This window comes from Apteryx rowi, unplaced genomic scaffold, assembly GCF_003343035.1.
Source record: "Apteryx rowi isolate R43461 unplaced genomic scaffold, aptRow1 scaffold_22, whole genome shotgun sequence".
Taxonomy (NCBI): domain Eukaryota; kingdom Metazoa; phylum Chordata; class Aves; order Apterygiformes; family Apterygidae; genus Apteryx; species Apteryx rowi.
This window is the reverse complement of record NW_020448530.1, coordinates 733,153-751,803: the sequence shown is the minus strand read 5'-3', so window position 1 is coordinate 751,803 and position 18,651 is coordinate 733,153. Positions and strand designations below refer to the sequence as shown.

Genomic DNA, 18,651 nt, shown 5'->3' with positions numbered 1-18,651 from the left:
TTTGAGGCCGCAAGGCCTTGGTTCAGCGCGGGCTTCCAGGCCCTCCTGAAACGCCACAGATCACAAGCACAGCTGTGCACCGTAAGCGCACGACCAGGCGCCACTGCAGCACGAGCCGGAAGCAGAAACGCTCTTTATCCTCGTTATGCCTCTGCCCTGCTCTGCTCCCAGTGCAATGACAGATAAAGGGCACGAACTGACAGGCCTCAAGTGAAGGGAAAATTACTTCTGGGGGCACGGGAGAGCTGCTGCTGTTATCCCCTCCCCCTGCTGCAGTATTGCACTAGGAGAAAGGAAACGAGAAAGGAAAAGGTATTCATAATTATTCATAATTAACAGCAGCCCTTGCAGTAAGTAGGCAAGCATCCTCCTGGCAGAGAGCCTGGCAACCAGGCGCACGAGACATTTCTGGTGTTGCAAAGACGGTGCCCAGGCACCCCGCAGAGAGGAAGCAACACCAGACAACTTGGCGGCCACCAGGCTCCCAGCTCTCTGTAAAGGCACAGAAAGAAAGGAAGATGGATCACAACTGCCAGAAGTACCTGTGTTTACCTTTCCTATTATCATCTTCATTTAATTGATCCTTTTATACCCCACGGGCACAAACTAGGGAAGAAACAAAACAATGAGACTGTTGTTTCTACCATGGCACATAAAACAGCCGGAGCTAACAACTCAAACAACCTTCTTAGTTCAGCCTGTTCTTCTACTTGTGTCAACTTTTTTTTTTTCTTTCCAACCGACATTTGCTCTCTGGATTTTCACCTAGATGATTTCTGAAAGGCACAACCAACACTACAGTTTCCCGATGAAATATAAAGGAGGCAACCACCTCAATTCTCCATGGCATCAACCAACTATCACTGTTCTCCATGAAATCATTTCTGATTTCAAAATATCAGCAAGCCGAAAATTGTACAGGTAAAAGCCATTTTAGTCACTGCATGATGCTATTCCACTACTCACAATGTTTTACTTTGGGGCTGCAGAAGGACTGCCCGAAAGGCTTCYTAGATGTCTGCAGATGAGGGCTTTGGAGAGATGGCTGGCAGAAGAGAAGATCTCAGTCTGATATACTTGTTTGTAATCGACTGGAAAACCACTGGTCAAGCAGAGAAGCACCTGAGCTCAGAAGATCACACATGAGAACGCTTCAGGCCAGTGCAACACCATTGCTTTCTGCTTGGCAAGTGGCTAACACTGGGGAAACGAATTCCAGCATCACCAGGAGATGATTTATTAGTCACAAAACATGTGTTATATTTTTATTGTCTTCACAGATAAATTGGACCAGCAAGACATCCGTAACCATACACACAAAATATTTATCAAAACAATTAACATTACAAATCTCCTTTTAAAATAATTTATTTCACGGATTTCTTTTTAAACGGTACTGTCTTACAACATACATTATTCAACAAAGATGTGCTGAACAGACTCTAAAATAAGAAACACTTAAATTAAGCAATTGTCTCTGATTAGAATTTCAATTTCACCCACATCCTAACTTGTAAACGTTTGCTGGAATACACTTCTGTTGTAGGCTTGATTTTTGTGCTTACAAAAACAGCATCAAGTTTCCAAATGTCGAAAAGAAGAAGTTATTGTACGATAAGTATGCATTCAGTTCAACATACAAGGCAACCAAATGATTCTGTCGGTTAACGTTAGCATCATGTATATTTTAGTTCACTGCACTAACATTTAAACTAAAACTTCAAACCACATAATTTTTTTTTAAGTGACTAACATTTAAAAGGCAAGCAGTAATATCCTGAAAGCTTACAGAGGACATCGGCACGCAGCTAAGATGGGGCATCGTCCGACAAAGGCTGTGGATGTGTGTATGGCTGCTTTTTTTTGTACGAAGCCCACCGGCAAACGGGGCAGCAGTGCCGCCCCCCGGCCAGCCACATCACGATGCAATTCTGGTGGAACACGTGGCCGCAGGGCAAGCCCATGAGCAGGCAGCCCRCCTCGAAGTTTTCTAGACACACGACACATTCTGTACAGTGCAACATCTCCGAGGGCCAGGCCGACCAGTCTGGCTCCAGGTCATCTGTAGTGCCGTACGACCCGTACGATCTCGCCTGCCTCTCGTACGGCTCGTTCTGACAATATTTATTGGCACACGAACAGGTCTCAGCAGCGCACCGAGGAGCTCCTCCGCTGGGCCCGGGAAACGTGTTGAGCTCCTCGTCCTCGGAGGTTTCTTTTTCACTACTGAAGACCTCCTTGTTTTCACTGTCAGAGTCACTTTCGCTGTCTTGAAAGGCTTCCAGCGCTTCCTCATCGGAAGGAACGCCCAGGCATTTAAACCTCCACATTGGTAAGTTTTTTATATAATCAGTTGGTATCAGAGGGTGAAGCCAGAGATCGGGGAAGGCCAGTCGCTCCAAGAACAAATCCGGGTCTTCGTCCCAATCTGAGTCAAAAGGAAAGTGTTGAAAAGAAGCGATGGGATGAAACAGGTAGCTGGTGTACCAGTCCCACAGGCTCGACAGCCACTCCAGATTATTAGCATTTACTTCATCGTTGTTGTTATTGCGCCTTCTTTTTTTCTCAAAGTAATCAATTAGTAAACCGTGACCAAGGTAAGTGCTGAGGAAGAGGGCAGGATGCGAAGAGTAGAACATCCAGTCGGCTCTTACCCAAGAAGCCAAAGTAGTTGTATTAGAGTACCTGAAGAGTTTTAAACTGTACTCGTAAAAGCTATCTAAGTAAGGAAGTTGCAAAAAACCTAACACGGGTAGCCAGGAAATAATTAATAATGAATTATACGTCCCTAAAGTGCTTATAAGAACCACAAAGCGCTTTATAGTAGCGCCTTGTGTAATAAACAGGTCCATCCAAGCCATCAGATTAACCAAAACTAAGCTTAAAACAAATAAATCATTAACTTCTGGTTGTAATGAGCGCAAAAAGGAATCCATGGCACGTAGTGATATAAATTCACCGGTATTATTTCCATATCTATAAATCCCCTCGGGAGTCCTAAGTATGTAGGATGGTGTCTTGTAGATACCGATTTCTGCCATGTAACTTTTATTGTCCCAGTTTTCTACATTCACAAAAATAAACTCCACTCGTCCAGTAAACTTTACGCTTAACGCGGAGAAGAACGCTGGAGGCTGGTCAAGGTTGGCAAACAGGTATATTTTCACCCGATACTGGTCACTTCTGTTCCATTCTTCTTTTAGATGTTCAGAGTTGTAGATGGTTTTGATCCGAGAAGCGGCATGGGCTGTGATCCACTTGAAGATGTGCTCCACTTCGATTTTGCGCCCACTGTACTCTTTAAGCATTACTTTCCCCTTGGAGGTACTGGTTTGSGGAACAGACATAATGAGGGTGGATTTCAGCCAACCCCTCCTCTTGCAGTACCTACAAAAAAGGAAGAAAAGCCAAGTTAGATTACAGAGTTTTACACTCCTAGAACTGCAGTTTTTATATTTCTGTAATGGGCCTAACACTTAGAAATGCTGAACACCTGCAAATCCTCATAGATATCAATAGGAAATATGGGCACCAAATAGTCACTGAAAAAGCGTATTTATTGTTACAGTACATTTGTTACCTGTCTTACAAAAACATTGTAAAGAGATATATATTCACAAAACACTGGAAAAGTTAATTTTCATGGGTCATTATAGTAAATAAGGCTATTCATTAGCACCACTTATGCTTTATAATAGGGTTTGGAAAATAAGCAAGCTCTTTTTTCACTCTTCAGTATAAAGCTTTARTATTAGAAGCTATTCTTCTAGGTCTTCCAGTCGAGAAGATAACCGTTACAGTGTAAATCAGAGTCCCACAGCTTTCCTGCACCTGCAGATCACTGATCCAGTGCTTCCTTTAGCCCTAGTTCTGTCAAGCAGCAGTGGGGTGAAGTTAACAAGATATTGGTCTGTTCACAGTCGCTGTAACGAAGGTGCCGAGAGCGTCCACTTCCTACCAGGGCCGTTTTGGAAGGATGGAGAGAAGCTGCAAAGCRGTGAAGCGAGAGAGCTTGCCACAGAACCAGTGACAGAGGGACAGACACATCTGGCCAGATGTTTCGGACTAAAAARAAAATCCTACTTTCTGGCAAGCGGAGTACTGAAATGGGATGAACTTCAAATCCACACCTCATAGAAGAGGCTGTTAAAGACTGAACCTTTAGTCATGGTCCAGACCCCAGGGAGACTAGTCCGGTGACTCAGACCATCCCTTCTCTCATACCTCTTTCTCATCAGCATCACTGCGCCACCCAGTTTATCTAGTTCTCCTTTTACCAATGTCTGGCAAGTTCAAACAATTAAAAAAGTACACAATCCACACGCAAAACCAACTGTCTCTGAAAACCCTACAAATTACGCAGCAAAACAGAGGCCACCAGCCTCATTCACCAGCCATGTTACCTACTCCTTTTCTGGCTCTAGTCTTCTGACATATATATAGACAATTGCAATTCCCCATTTTAGGGATCTGAATGTAGCATTTTTAGAAAAAGCCGTAAGATATTACCCCATTAATGAAGGTATCCTGACTACTCTACCACAGCGTGTTCTTCAGAATTTCAGCTGCAACCTGATGAGAATTATTCATGAGGGTTTACTCAGCAAAACAAGGCATTTCTTATATTAGAAAAAACAGTATTTAGGAATTAATTTAAAACATGATATTTGATAACATTAACACCAGTTAGGATCTATGCAGAGAGAAACACTGCCAAATTTTTAAGATGTTCAAATATCAGTGTTTTGATTATAGAATATTATTTTTYGTAAACATTCCAAAGTCTAAGAATTCTCCCATATGATTAACTTTGATATTTCCATAAACATTCATGACTTAAGCTATGTAAGAGACATGCATATAATAGACTGCCTTTCCACACACGTCACTGGAATTCAGGACAAGGTGTCCTGTCATGTGAAGTAAATGCTTACCAAAAAAAGTTAAAAACCAATTGTTTTTACAGCAGCACAGAATTAACGACTGCTTTAACAGCTTCTTTGGCCCCCGCTCTTGTTCCTCTTTTGAAATCATAAGCAAACAACAGGGAATCTTGTCCAGCACAGGGTATGTTGTCCAAGGGTGTGTTCAAGTTTATATATAAACATGCACACATTTGTCAGGAACAGGATTTGCCAGTAATCCTGAGAAGCAGGCATTGCTTTCAAGGTTCGTGCTAACCTGTGTTTCTCCTTTCCACATGGCAATATAACGACTCTACAGCTGACATAATTGTCTTATATGGGCTATATTCAGCGTGGTTCTATGCAAGCACAGTTCTTATCCACAAATGCCTTGACCGTAAGGCCATCAGACTTCTCTCTTCGTCCTCTTCCACTGCTGTATTGCCCTCTACATAGTATAATCACACATGTCCCACATGATGCTTTTGCAAGCTGCAGACCTGTGTTTATGGTACTGATAAATAATATAATAGAGAGTTATAATAGATAGCAGACTTTAGTGGAGATAAAAACATGAATAAAGCCACCTTCTAATGCAGCTACTTTTACAACACAAGAAGCACTGCTGCCAGAATATAATTGAGCCTTAAGATATTCTTGGGGTTTAGAAAATCCTTTAAGAATATACCTGGGGTCACTGGAACAGTTAAAAGTGCCAGTACGAATGCCGAATCTTGATACTTTCTTCACCATTTTCTCCCAGTGGACTTTACCCACCAGTGGGCTTCTATCGTTTGCTATGACCTATTGCCAAAAGGAAATAATAATTTAGTATCAGAAAAAGTTGCTTCCCGAAATAAAGAACAAGTTTCACGAAAGCAGAGATCTAGTTACCCTTGATACTCTTTTCCCCTTCTCTTAGACCATACAATAGGTATATACAAGATATCATCATCCTAAGTGTGCTGGGAGAGTGAAGCGCTAAGATTGGAATATTATTGTTTCTGCAGAAAGATAAAAGCATACCATCATTTTAAGTTCCCACTAAGATTCTAAAATCACTGGTACTTCACAAAAACCTTTGGAAAATAAGAAAGCTATCGTTAACCACTTCATTGTGGGGGAGGAAGGAAGACGGTGCAGCAGGTTCCTCTTCTCCACAGTAAAAAAAGATGATTATTTTATCAACATTCCCCGTGAAAAGTTACAACATGCCAAAGAAATGTTATCTCGGAGCAAGTAAAATGTGTTTGAGCATATGCAACTGGTACCACAGGAGACTGCCAACAACCACTTCTAAACGGTGGAAACTAGTGATTACATTTCCAGACAAGGCCTAATAATATTGACTCCTTCCAGCTTTGCCAATGACTCACTCTGTAACTTTACGTGACTCTTCGACCGACTCCAATGTCCCATCTGCAATTTCAGGATGATAATTTACTGTAATGCATCTCAAGGTCTAATTTGCTATAATCTGTATATTTAAGAAGTAATTCAAGTTACCTAGATGTAAGCTTCTGCAGATGCAAATGACAAAAGAACAAGCACTCATCCTCTGACTTATCAGTGTACAGGGGGGAAAAAAAAAAACCCAAACCCTCCTGCCTGCTGTTGACAGGTAATTTTGAGTAACGTGACTGATCATGCATTATTCCATGATGCTCTGCAGTTTCTATTTTAGAAATGCCTCACATGCTTCTGCAAGCTGACTGGTAATAACCTGAAGTATGTTTTTAAATTAAGTTTTGAAATTTCCATTCGTTAGGTATTTGTTTACCCATCGTTAAACTCCTCCCAGTCATTTTCTGACTTAGTAACTAGAAATTTCAGCCTTCCTCTCAAGTTAAGCGCTTGCCACCATGATTAACAGTTCTCTATACAGTACAGGCTGAGAGGCAGAGCTAGAAAGTATGTCTGGCCCTTGAGACTCGAAAAAAATTTATCTACTTTGTGGTAATTAGCATCCACTCAGATTCTAAAAACAAGAGGATTCACTAAGCAGAATGTTCCATATAGGGAAACACAGTTAAATTGAAGTTACAGATTATATTCCCACTCCACTGAGCCCAAGATGTTTAAATAAAACCACAGGTGAACACCTCGGTAGGAATTATTCTCAAATCTCCCCATGGATTAGCTAAATGTAACCTTCAAACACTGAGACAACCAGCTGGGAAAATCTGCTGTATTTATTGAGGCATCTTTACATCACCCAGTGTAATCGAAGCAATAGCTTTGGGTATTTTAAACTTCCTCCTTTCATATACTTCCAATAAAAAGAAACCACGTTCCTAAAGACACCTTAAGACATATCACTATATCCTCAGAGCTACCAGAGTGTGATAAATGCACCAGACATAAAGAGAATCGCTTCTAAGTTTTATTAGTAAGGATAAAAGGAAATGTGGGTAACACTATTACTATTTGGTACAACTACTTAGAGATTGGTTGCTTCCAAAATTCTTCCAAAGTTCAGTAAAAGCCTAGCACAGTTGCTGAGCCTATATTTCATCCATGAAATACTGGTTATAAACTTAGATGGCCGTTGGTAAATTAAACATACAAAGTCCTAACTAAGATGCTGTCTAGTGAAATCTGACTGGAAAATGCACCAGTTAAAAAGCCTACTCCCAAGACGCAAAGAAAACGTACCAGTATGGCTTATACCACCTTTGAAACAGTGTAGCTCGTTCCAGTTTCTGCTTTTAAACTTAAGTGGAAACTCAGCAAATTCATGAGGTTACCTGCAAAGCACGTGGCTGTGGAGTCACTGGGAGTGTGTTTATATTCCATGCAGGAGAACCAATGCTGCTCAGCTCGCTCTTCTGCCTGACACTGCAATATTCACTGTAAGTGTCAAGAGAACAGTCTTGCAAAGACAGTCACTAGCGTGTTTTATTATAATCTGGCTCTTTGCCCCAGCTGTTTTCTTTATAAAAGTTTAATTTTCTTTCTATGAAAAAGGTCTTTCCTGCTGGAGAAAGTTATTCCTGCTGCAGGACAACGACAGAGCTGGCAGTTTGTAACTGGACAGCGAGAACCCTAACGTGGTTTTGCATGCTGAAGCTTTGTCAAGATTTCTTGGGCTCGTGCTTTTTTTACGGCATTATGACAAAAAAAAAGCCACGTCTAGYGGCTTGTTCCTTGTAGACAGCACCCACTGAAAACATTGGGAGTTCACCACACAGAGGCAAGGGGGGTTATTTTGGAAAGCAAAGTCATCACTGTGAAAGAGGGAGTCATGGAAAACAGCTGTAGATTGAGCAATCGCAAGGTAATTCAGATGAAATTAAAGATAAAATCTGTAACAAATGTTTGCAAGTTATTTAAGTGTGAATTTTGAAAAGCTAAGAAAACTAGCTTAAATCACTGTGACTGAAGCAACCAGAAAGTGAATGCACAAGAGGCCTGGAACTTCAAGTCCAACGTGTTAACGCTATCAGGATTTTATATTTCAAGCAAGGGGGRAAAAAGTTGTCAAGTCTTGCACTTCCTCCTACCAAGCACTTCCAAGAACATATTAGAAATAGGCTGAGAATCTACAAGGCATTAAAAAAGATCAAAGGGAAGAGCTAGCAAAGGAAAGTATGCCAGAAACCAAGAAAAGGAAGGAAAAATGGGCAATTCAAGTTAGACTATGCAAAGAATATTAGAAAGTACAACAGAAGATTTTCCAAGCATATAAATAAAAATAGAACAGGGCACAAAGAAGCAGGRTCACTATACAGTGAAGATATGAAAGAAATGAAAGGTAGTTTAGGTTTTCTTTTTAAAATGAAATTAATGCTCTGACTCAATTTTCAATAAAGAAGAGATGGCTGGCTAGGGGCAGGTTAGTGAGTTTAGGGAAAGAGAGCATATCACCTGCAGATGGAAATAAATCTCAAGTAACTTAATGCGCTTAAATCAGAGTAAGTAGGTAATCTCCATCACAGAATGTAATACAATGAGCACTGAAAATTACAGATGCACCTGCGAAGATTTCATATAAATCCACTGTCAGTGTAATTTACACTTTGACAGGAGAATAACAAATTAGTAACTATATTTAAGAGAGAATGGAAAAATTATCCCACTAGTTTGATCTCAACGGTATGCAAAACTTCAGAACAAATTTTGTAGGAAAGAATAATTAAAGGCATAGAGACGATTGAATTTTCCTCCCCTTTCCAGCATGAAGTTACTAAAGATGTATCATTCTTGATTAATTTGAGAGTTAAAAAAAAAAAAAAAAAAAAAAAAAAAGTCTTTTACTGGAAAAAAAAGAACAGAGTTTCAAGGCAAAGGAAACGTCTTATCCTCTCCTTACTTTGGTAGAGCATCTGGGTATAGCACCACACGGAAATTTTTCTACAGAACTGGAGATAAATGCTCATAACAAGAGCCCTAACCTGAGTAAGAGACTGGCCAAGGCAGGAAAACATCAGAACGCTAGAAAGGTAGGAACAGACTTCCCTAAGGGACTTACCTTAGATGTCAGCTCAGCATACGTTCTTATTAATGCCCTTGCTATAGAAAGTTGAAGGCTACCGAAGCCATTTGTTGATGGCATAAAATTGGGAAGCACGTCTATGCACAAAAGAGGAGCATAATGCCATACTGGAAGAACTGCACAAATCTTGTAACGCAGAGCGTCAGAAACAAAATTGAATTCAATAAAGAACAGGACACTTGGGGAGTTCATCAGTTAGAAAGAGTGATGGGAGAAAAGCTTGGGTCTATTAGTTGGTCCAAAAGGGACTATAAGCCATCAGGATTAACTGGCTGTGGAACAAGCAAATCCTAGGATGTATTAAGCCTGACAAAACAAATCGGTTGATCGATCTCATGCATTGGGAGTAGCGGGGTAGACATCAGGAGTTACAGAAACACAAGGACAAGGTCAGCTCACGCACAATAGGTCCTAATTAGCCATGAATACGCTTAAGCCAGAAGTCACACGCAGATGTCCCAGAGAAAAGGAACGGTCACTAGGAGTATCACACGCAGACAAGTTACGATTTAAGAGACAGAGTGAGAGATTCCATAAATGTATATTCTGCAGCTGAGAGTGGGACGCAAAAACCAAGAAGGTCTTTCAGGCCCATGCTCCATTTTGTATTACAGAAATAAAGACAAAGTTTGTAGACAGAAGTAGGTCTCTTCTTATGAGACTACCTAGCACAAGCGGGAAAACAAACAACACATTTACAGGCACAAGAGGCCTTCAAGCTTTTCTTATTACTGTGTTCTCAATCTGCAAAATATCATCTGCCAGACTGGAAAATAGTAAATGAAGATTATATCCAAGCAATCTATTAATCTTAATGAGCGGAAAGGATCCAGTAGGATCAAAGTAACCCTGCTGTTCAATAAACCCACATCATGGGATAGATCTGATGCCTGATCTACACCCACCCCAGGCCAGAGGACAGGTTCTGATTGCAGCGTCTGAATTACAAGTTGCTTTCATGGAATAACTAGCATTGAAGGAGAAAGAGAGGAGACCAGGCCCTCACCGAGCATCTGTCTACAAACTTCCTCTGAAGTCTCAGATGCTGCAGTTTCTCAGTACTTCATCTGTGATTTTGGGAGGACCATGAAATATACCAAAAGGTTAGAGGATTCTTAACTACTACTGTAAAATACTGCTGGTAGGTTGCCATCAAGATGTACAAAGCAGAAATGGAAAGACGGGGTTCTGGAAATCTCCTTTATTTTTAGATGTTCTGATTTTTTTTATTTTTGTTTGCATTTTCCACTGAATAGCTGAATACCTAAAACAGGTATCTTTTCAGATACCACAGAAAACAAAATTAAAACTGAATTAATCTAGGGACATACAAGGTAACAAAGTACTGAAGTCCTGATGATTTTGACAGGCACTTGCATAGGTAATTTTTGTATTGGAAGAGCTCTTTTGACTCTGAGATAGATGGAAAGTTCCCAAGTGAGGACAATAAAGAACCTAATTAATAGAATCATTTTGATCCTTAAGTTAAAAAAAAGTCATAGTTACAGCATTAAAGAAGCAAACAGACTTTAAGAACAAATACCCCAGAGATAAGAAAGATATAAGCGCTTAGAAAAACAGGTCAATGTCAGTGAGATTTTCCCTCTCTTGCTTAACCAAGATGAAAGCCTCTCCAACAGATGCACAGATATTGCAATGGCTACCTCATAACTGTCATCGATGCAGTTGCTCCTTAGTTTCCCAGTTATCATGAAGAATTTTAAAAATTATTTTATAAGACATATATATATTTTAAAATACTGTTAAAAGATGTTATAGAAATTGAAGAGACTCTAGGAAACTAAACATTGCTGTTCTTACAGAGTTTGCTGTAGCAATGCTACCATGCAAAATCGTTCCCTGTTCCGCTAACCCAGCGGTGCTTGAGCACAACAAAAGAGTAGCCTCATTTGAACCTTTTCCTTCCTTCTGTTGATTTAATTCAGATATTGTTCGTCCCCTTTTAGGCAAGCATACAGATTTTTTAAACAGGTTATTACAACAAGATCTGGTGTCAGTAAGTTTTGAAGCTCACTCACAATTGACGATGTTCAAATATCAAAAGTTGTGTGAATGAAAGTCAGATATTGACAACTGAAGAACAAACAGCATTTCATAATATTTCAGCTGTCATTATTATAGCCAATTCTAGCTCCTTAAATTATTTTATCTGCTTTCTCCTATAGTTAAGAGGTACAGGGAAAAGAAACATATTAGTCATTTGATGTACAAGAAGAATTACAGCACGATGGAGGAAAAAGCTTATAGATAATCTGATACAGAAGATATTAAAATAGGATTAACCAGTATTTTTTTCAGTTGGGAATAATCCTTACAACACACTGTGCACCAGATAAGGTATAGTGTCTTGAATGAAAACAGCACTCTTCACACGTACAGAGGTTGCCTCCATCCCAACGACTTGCAGGAATGCAAGTACTTTGCAAACCGCAACATATGCGAGAATAACTTCACATAGAACCTGAACATCTTTGAAAGACAGCTCTTTTAAAAGAGGACACTTTAAAATCAGTCTTTAAAACTAGATACTACTAATTCTAATGGTCTCAGGAACCTGAASTAACTTCAGTAACACTAAAGGAAAAAACTTTCTGTTGAATTATTTACTTTGCACATTTGACAACCTTTGTGCGTTGCTAGTTTGATAACAGTCATTCTATTTGTAAATATTTGTTATGTTGCAACAAAGGTGGGAACAACACTAAAAAAAAAAGGCACAATTGTAAAATCATCACGATACAACAGAAGTTCAGAGCTAAGTGATGCACAAGTATTTTTGTATGTATTTTTTGTGATGGAAAAATATTCACATTGGCAGCACCTCTCAGCCATTGTGGAAGATGAGTATGTGACATTTAAAAACAAAAACAAAAAAAAACCTGTATCCAAATGGAAGTGCCAAGGGAAGCTCAGACATTACTTAAGCTGGAATTTAGCCACGGTACCAGGTGTCAGGCACACCTGCTCATACCAAGAACACACAAAATTTTGAATAAGCCGCAATAGTCAAAACTTGGGTTTACAGCTTGGCCGCAAACACACCAGCTCCAAGTGCTCATTAACAACGGGCACCAGGGCACTGCGACAGGTTTTCAATCATCGAGAAGAACAAAACCTGCAAACACCATTTCCTGCTGCATGCAAACACGTACAGGTAATTCTCCTGGGAGCGGTCAAACCTCACCCAGCTTAGCAAGTCGGGCACTGCATGAAGGAGGGCAAACACCTGAGTCGGGAAAAACCTGCACAATTCTGCCCAGAGCAAAACTCACTTCTAACTTATTTACTGAACTGGTGAGATTGCATGTGCGTGAGAACTGTCAGCTTAGCTCAGCAGTTCCCAGTTTGAGAGCCGCAGACCCTTGGAGGTCTGTGAACTATTTTTAAGGCAACTGCAGAAGGTAAATGAGCAAAGAAAGCCTGATATTACTGTAAAGAGCCCACGCACGCACTTGGAGAGTCTTAGGCATCCACAGAGATATAAAAACTAGAAAACAATGGTCAATTTATTAAGTTTCCTGTGTGCTTTTCATAGAACCCCCTTATAATTAACTGTTTATGTTACAAACTATCCTCCCACCTTCTGTAAATAAAACAGAAGCAGAAATACTTGGACAATTCTCATTTAGGAACACATTCAGTGAAAACTGGACTGGTGTGATATTTATTAGACGCACAGAAAAATGCTTATTAATGTTATTCAAGACAACATTAATAGTTTCTAAATGGCTCTCTGTACTTTTATTAATTCTGAGACATCTCACTCCCCATTTATTATTCTACATTACACTGATAAAACTGAATTTCCACGTAGTTCTTTCCCAAGAACTCACAACTGGTTCAGAATCCATCCATATGGATTTAAGACATCTGACAATTTTGTTTTTCTGTTCTGAGGAGACTGTGAGAAATTAGATCAAAAAGGGCAATGACAGAAGAGTTCATCCACTGTAACATGCAGATTCTAACTACCTCAAAATTAAGCAGTTTCTCAGAGGAGGGGGGAGATCTAGGCACCAACCTGAACAAGTCAGTGGAGTCATCTCCATATGCAGAGGTTGGGAATGAACGAGCTGCTATAGTGAATTAACAAAGATATACAGACAATACGAGAACTATTACAGTCTAGCTGATGGTATTCTACACTGTTGGCTGCATATGAAGACTCTCAAGAAGGATATTGAAAGTTAAAATTGGGTATCCTACAGTAAACTTATCTTGAAGGGCTCCTGGAGAAGACACAAATACTAAACAATGTATTTTATAGGAACTAAGCGCTTCTACTTAATTTCCTTTGTATTGAAGACAAGCAGTTACCTAGCAAAAGAAAGAAGTCAGATATGAAAATTACCCACCCTGCATGTCCTCTGCACCTCTACCAGACAGGATGAAAAGGTTTTTCCTCCTACTTCACATCTAGGAAGGAAGTTCCCTTTGCTTCTCTCCTCCACCATGTTATAATGGTGATTGCTTCTTTTTTAAACATACATATAGAATTTAACTTCATTCAAAGAGGATTTTTATCTGTAGAGCCCTTACTGTATGTTTTTTAAAAAGTCATACACTGTAACAGTGTTCCAGCGCAATGATTATGAAGTTACTGGATGGGATAGGATCCAAGTCTGGAAAAGCAAGAATGTCATGTGTTACTCCTCTACTAACAAGGTAAGCAGCACCAGCCTCAGCTCCAGAAATCACCACTCATCTTCCTCGCCCACCAAAGAAGTGCCACAACAGCAGCTAGCAGGCCAGGCGTAAAAGGAAAGATCACGAGCTAATCGGAGAGAGAACATGCTGCTGTTCTGTAGCTATACGGAAGCTCCCTGTAGGTGCATGGGGTATTTGTGAACAGCTACATTGATAAACAAATTACCACTGAATCTGGATGCTTTCCATGCAGGTTTCCAGAAAATAAAGGAATGCAGCCACAAAACGCTCTGTTTCCTTATGCACAGACTTTGATTTTCTTCAAGAAATTCACTTTGCTGGCTCTAAATGATAAATTCACTTCTGAATTTGTGTCAAATGTATCAAGAAATAACAGTTGTTTCCTCTTTTTCTTTTGATCCTCTGCAGACAGGGTTTGCTATCACACTACTGGCCTGTGCTACCTAGTAATTTCATTTACATGCCTTAGAAAGAATGACTAGAAAATAAAAGCCATATTCAGAGTCCCTGTCTTCTGATACCTCATCATGAAGTCTTGGAAACCAGCTCGGCCAACAACCACCGTGTCAGCTGAGCCAGAACCGTTCCTTTTCCTCTACTGCTTTCCAGCAGCCAGCGTGGAACAGCGACGCAGGGTCAAGGATCCTGAAGGACCCGGAGCTCCTTTCTGCTTCCCAGGCAGCAGCAACAGCAGAGCGAGGGAATGCTCTCCCCCTTGCTACGGTCACCGAATCTACGCGTAAGGCATCCTCACTCTGATGTTATCTCCTGCCTAAGCATCGAGCCGATGAGCTGGAAAAGTTTCCAAGGCGTGCCTAGCAATAGGGGAGACCGCACAAGGGAGAGTAAAGCAAGAACTAGAACAGGGAAATGATGCTAAAAGGAAGCTTTGGAGGGAAGAGGAATAACAAAACAGCAAGGCAAAAGTCGGTGCAAGAACATGAAGGACGCAGCGCAGGAGAGGAGCGGGGAGGGGAAAGAGGAGAAAAGGAACAAATGAAAACTCAAAGTGATGAAAACTGGAGTGAAAGCAAGAATGAAGAAAAGAAATATGATGTGTCTAGTGTTTTTTTTTTATCATGGAGAATCAGACAAATAGCATTCAGCAAGTAAATTATTCAGTAAATTCTGCTCAAATGTTTTTCACAGCTATTGTGACCAACTAAATAGCTGTTCAAATATTTCCAAAACGACAACATTCATCTCACTAAGAGATCTCAAAATGCAGCCTATCTGATCTGCTATTACAAAACTAGCTGAAAATATATTATGATTAAAATCCTGCAAGCTACCAACAACATATAACTCCTGCATTTTATTCTTTTGAATTGCATGGGGAGGAGGGAAGATTTTTCACAGTATATTCATGCATGTATTTATCAGCTACTTAGGAGATGTTGAGTAAACTTCTTTTCAATGATCTCTCTCGGATTGAAGAATCCCCTTCTGCATGATTTAAACCTGAAACTTAGATTCAATGAGCACCGAATAAATCTTTCCCAAAATACAAATGCCATTTGGACTATGAAGGTAATCTGTCCTCTTATTGTGTATTTTAGGGTCAGAGCTGATGTGGTGATAGTGAAGGTCTAATATCAGAAAGTCATTAAATCTTGATAATCTTCTCCTTAAAAAGAAAACATGAAGTGAGGAGACCAGACAAACATTTCATCCAGGAAGGAGCGCTGTCAACCAAACAATGAATTGTCTGGTGGAGAATTTTAACTGCCTAATGTAGCTGTTAGTAGGGAGCTTAGGCCTAAAAAAAAAAACCCCTCTCATCAATGGAGGAGCTGACACAGAAAAGCATTTTTTACTTTTTTCTCTAGATTACTTATCTTACTTTCTCACRAGTGAAGACAAATTATTTCAGAATCCCTTTTGCAAAAGTCTTTCCTTTTTTTCCCTTTTTCCTAAATGTACCCTTATTCTCCTGCAGCCTTGGAGAAGCATGCTATAAATCAATGCGCCCACAAGGTTTGGAGCTACTGGAATACGTTGCGGAATCATCCTGGTAGCCCTAGAAGTAACACACTGAGATCTTGCCGCAGTGAAGAGAGAACAGATGCTGCAGAAGTGCTCTTAGCCCCTCAGATAAACGGGAGCTTAAACCGGTCGGGTCTGAGCGTGGAACGCATGGAGCAACCGAAAGGTAAGAGCAAGCCCAGAGGCACCTCTCCCATGCCTGCTGGGTGCACACATACTTAATGCACCACTTAACACACACGACGCAAGCTCCTACAATATCAGGGCCAAGCACTTGCGTAGTCCATATACTTAAGTATGTGCTGCTATGCCTGTTTTCTGGTTGTAAAGTGCCTGGTTTTCAAAGAGCAGTTCACAGAAAAACAGGCGTTATTCTTCTCGTCTGCACAGGAACTGTCATTTCCAGCCTTGCTTGCTTTTTTRAACAGATTTGCTCCTTAGATCTCACACTCTTCCTGCCACATAACTACCCTCATAAACGCCTCCTCTGAAACATACTTTGGATATGATAAACATACACAAAATAAATTTTACAACTTCTATACCTGTACCAGCCAGATCCCATCTTTTGTGTCTTCTACAAGCTCATAGAAGTGCATTTCACCACTGAAGTTTGTACTTGAAACTGATTCAGAGGCCTCTTCCTCCTTGAGAGCAGAATAAAGCTCTCCTTCCATGAGGTCTCCTGAAAAAGAGACAATAAGAGAAATACAATTTAAATGACACTTGAGAAACATTACTCATAAATTCTGATATTAATGCCAACTGTTTTTCCAAGAGCTGCAATTTCATTAAATATATTTTATGTGGTTGCTCGTAGGACTTTTTCAGTATGAAGGCAGCTAAACTTTATTACAAATTATTTTAGTTCTATACGTAGTGATATGACTACGAATAATTTGTCTTCAGCTGTCAGACCACAGAGTGCATTAACAGTATATTTCTGATTAGACAGATGTACCATATACGTGCAACCAAACACGCAAAAAAAAGTTAATGAACACCTAAGCCTCACTATCTGAAAATAGCAATATTTCCATGGCAGACAGCAATTTAATTTAGGTATCTCCACTTTTATGGGGTGGTAACTTTACAGCAAACACAAATTGTTAACACTGATAATTCAAACAGATTTCCGGAATTGCAGTCAATAATGTTGTACCCCAAAATGTGTCGACTGCCCCACTGTAAGCAAAAATATAATGTAGAACAGGTTAGCGGTTGGGTTTTGTCTGCTAAGTAAGAAAAAGCTTCCAAGATCTCCAGTCCTAGCAAKGCAAGTAATTCACAGTAAAATCATTTCATAGTATTTCCTCAGTAATCTCATCTCCCTCTCATGTGTTGTTTACAGTCATTACAAACACTGTTAATAGCAACTCGCATTTTGACAAGTAATTTATTAAGTTTGAAAAAGTGAAGTGCTGCCTAAAGAGGCTGTTTCTTACAAAATGAAAAGCAAAAAAAGCATTACAGCTGAAACCCTTCGGAGGGTTTCCAAAAGTATTAATACAACTTAGGAAAAAAAAAAGGAAAAAAAAAAAAAGGAAAAATCCAGGAAAGCCTATTGGTATTAGAAGTGTTTCCATGACATTTTAAGGAGTCAGTTAATACAGTTTGTTTGGAGTTAAACACTTCCCTGCAGCATTTGCAACCCAAACACAATGACATCACGAAAGTGCGTGACAGCCAAGGAGCCCGAGTGCCTGAAAACAAAAGTGAAATCGCCTGATGGGTTTTGCAGCGGCAAACAAGCAACATAAATAAACAATGCACAATAAAAGCAAATTAGATTTTAAAAGGTCCAGCATTAACATCAATTATTAACAGGAGCGAGCGAGCGTTTTTTTAAGTTCGCGGCACTCGCTACGTTCATCCAGGACTTTTGCATCTGGACTTTTTGAGTGTTGCCCATCTCGMTGGCTATGATTTCTCCTTCTCTCCTAGAGCAACGGCCCCCCCTTGACCATTAATTTAATTTAAAAGCATTCATTTTAAAAGGAGCTGTCAGAGCGCCGGACGGGCGCTATGATTATTACGCCTGGCCCGTGTCCGGGGCCCACCAGGCCGGTCCCTCGGCCGTGTCCTCTCCTGCAGGACCTTCTGCAGCCCTGCGYCCCTCTGCTGCTCTCCACCTTCCGCCGCCCCTCGCTCACCCAAACACCTCCCTGCCTGTTTTGGGGGGTTTGGGGGTTTTCTTGGGGTTTTTTGTTGTTGTTTGGGGGGGAGGGGTTGGTTGGGGGGTTTGGGTTTTTTTCTCCCCCCCCCCCCGCAAGCCCCCCTTGGCAGGTGGGATCTACCCCTGCGCCCCCTCCCTAGAGCGAGGGCTCTGCTGCGGAGCCGGCTCCTGCGCGCCCCCTCTACGGAACCGCCGCTCGCCCCCGCGCCCGCTTTTAGGGCGACACCTGCAAGAGAACAAGCGGGTCGGGAGGGAGGGAGGGCAGCGCACGGGCGGGAGGGGGAAAAAATAATAATAATAATAAATAAAAATAATAAAAATTAAAAATTAAAAAAAATAAAAGTTAAAAAATAAAATAATAAAAAATAAAAAATAAAAATAGATAATAGAAATAACAAAGT

At 40.5% G+C, this 18,651-nt stretch overlaps 1 protein-coding gene across 2 annotated transcripts; it reads right to left on the bottom strand.

The window, feature by feature from the left end:
• Window positions 1-1,234: 1,234 nt before the first annotated feature.
• RNF103 (ring finger protein 103) lies at window positions 1,235-17,987 on the bottom strand. Of its 2 annotated transcripts, XM_026064611.1 has the most exons (4): window positions 17,711-17,987; window positions 16,620-16,759; window positions 5,593-5,708; window positions 1,235-3,387 (listed from the first exon to the last, which is right to left on the bottom strand). In XM_026064611.1, exons 2-4 carry the CDS (start codon window positions 16,749-16,751, stop codon window positions 1,809-1,811), a joined length of 1,827 nt encoding a protein of 608 aa, XP_025920396.1. In that variant the 5' UTR covers window positions 16,752-16,759; window positions 17,711-17,987; the 3' UTR covers window positions 1,235-1,808. The 2 variants fall into 2 exon arrangements, with proteins under 2 accessions (XP_025920396.1, XP_025920395.1); XM_026064610.1 differs by lacking the exon at window positions 17,711-17,987 and having other exon boundaries at window positions 16,620-17,677.
• Window positions 17,988-18,651: the final 664 nt, after the last annotated feature.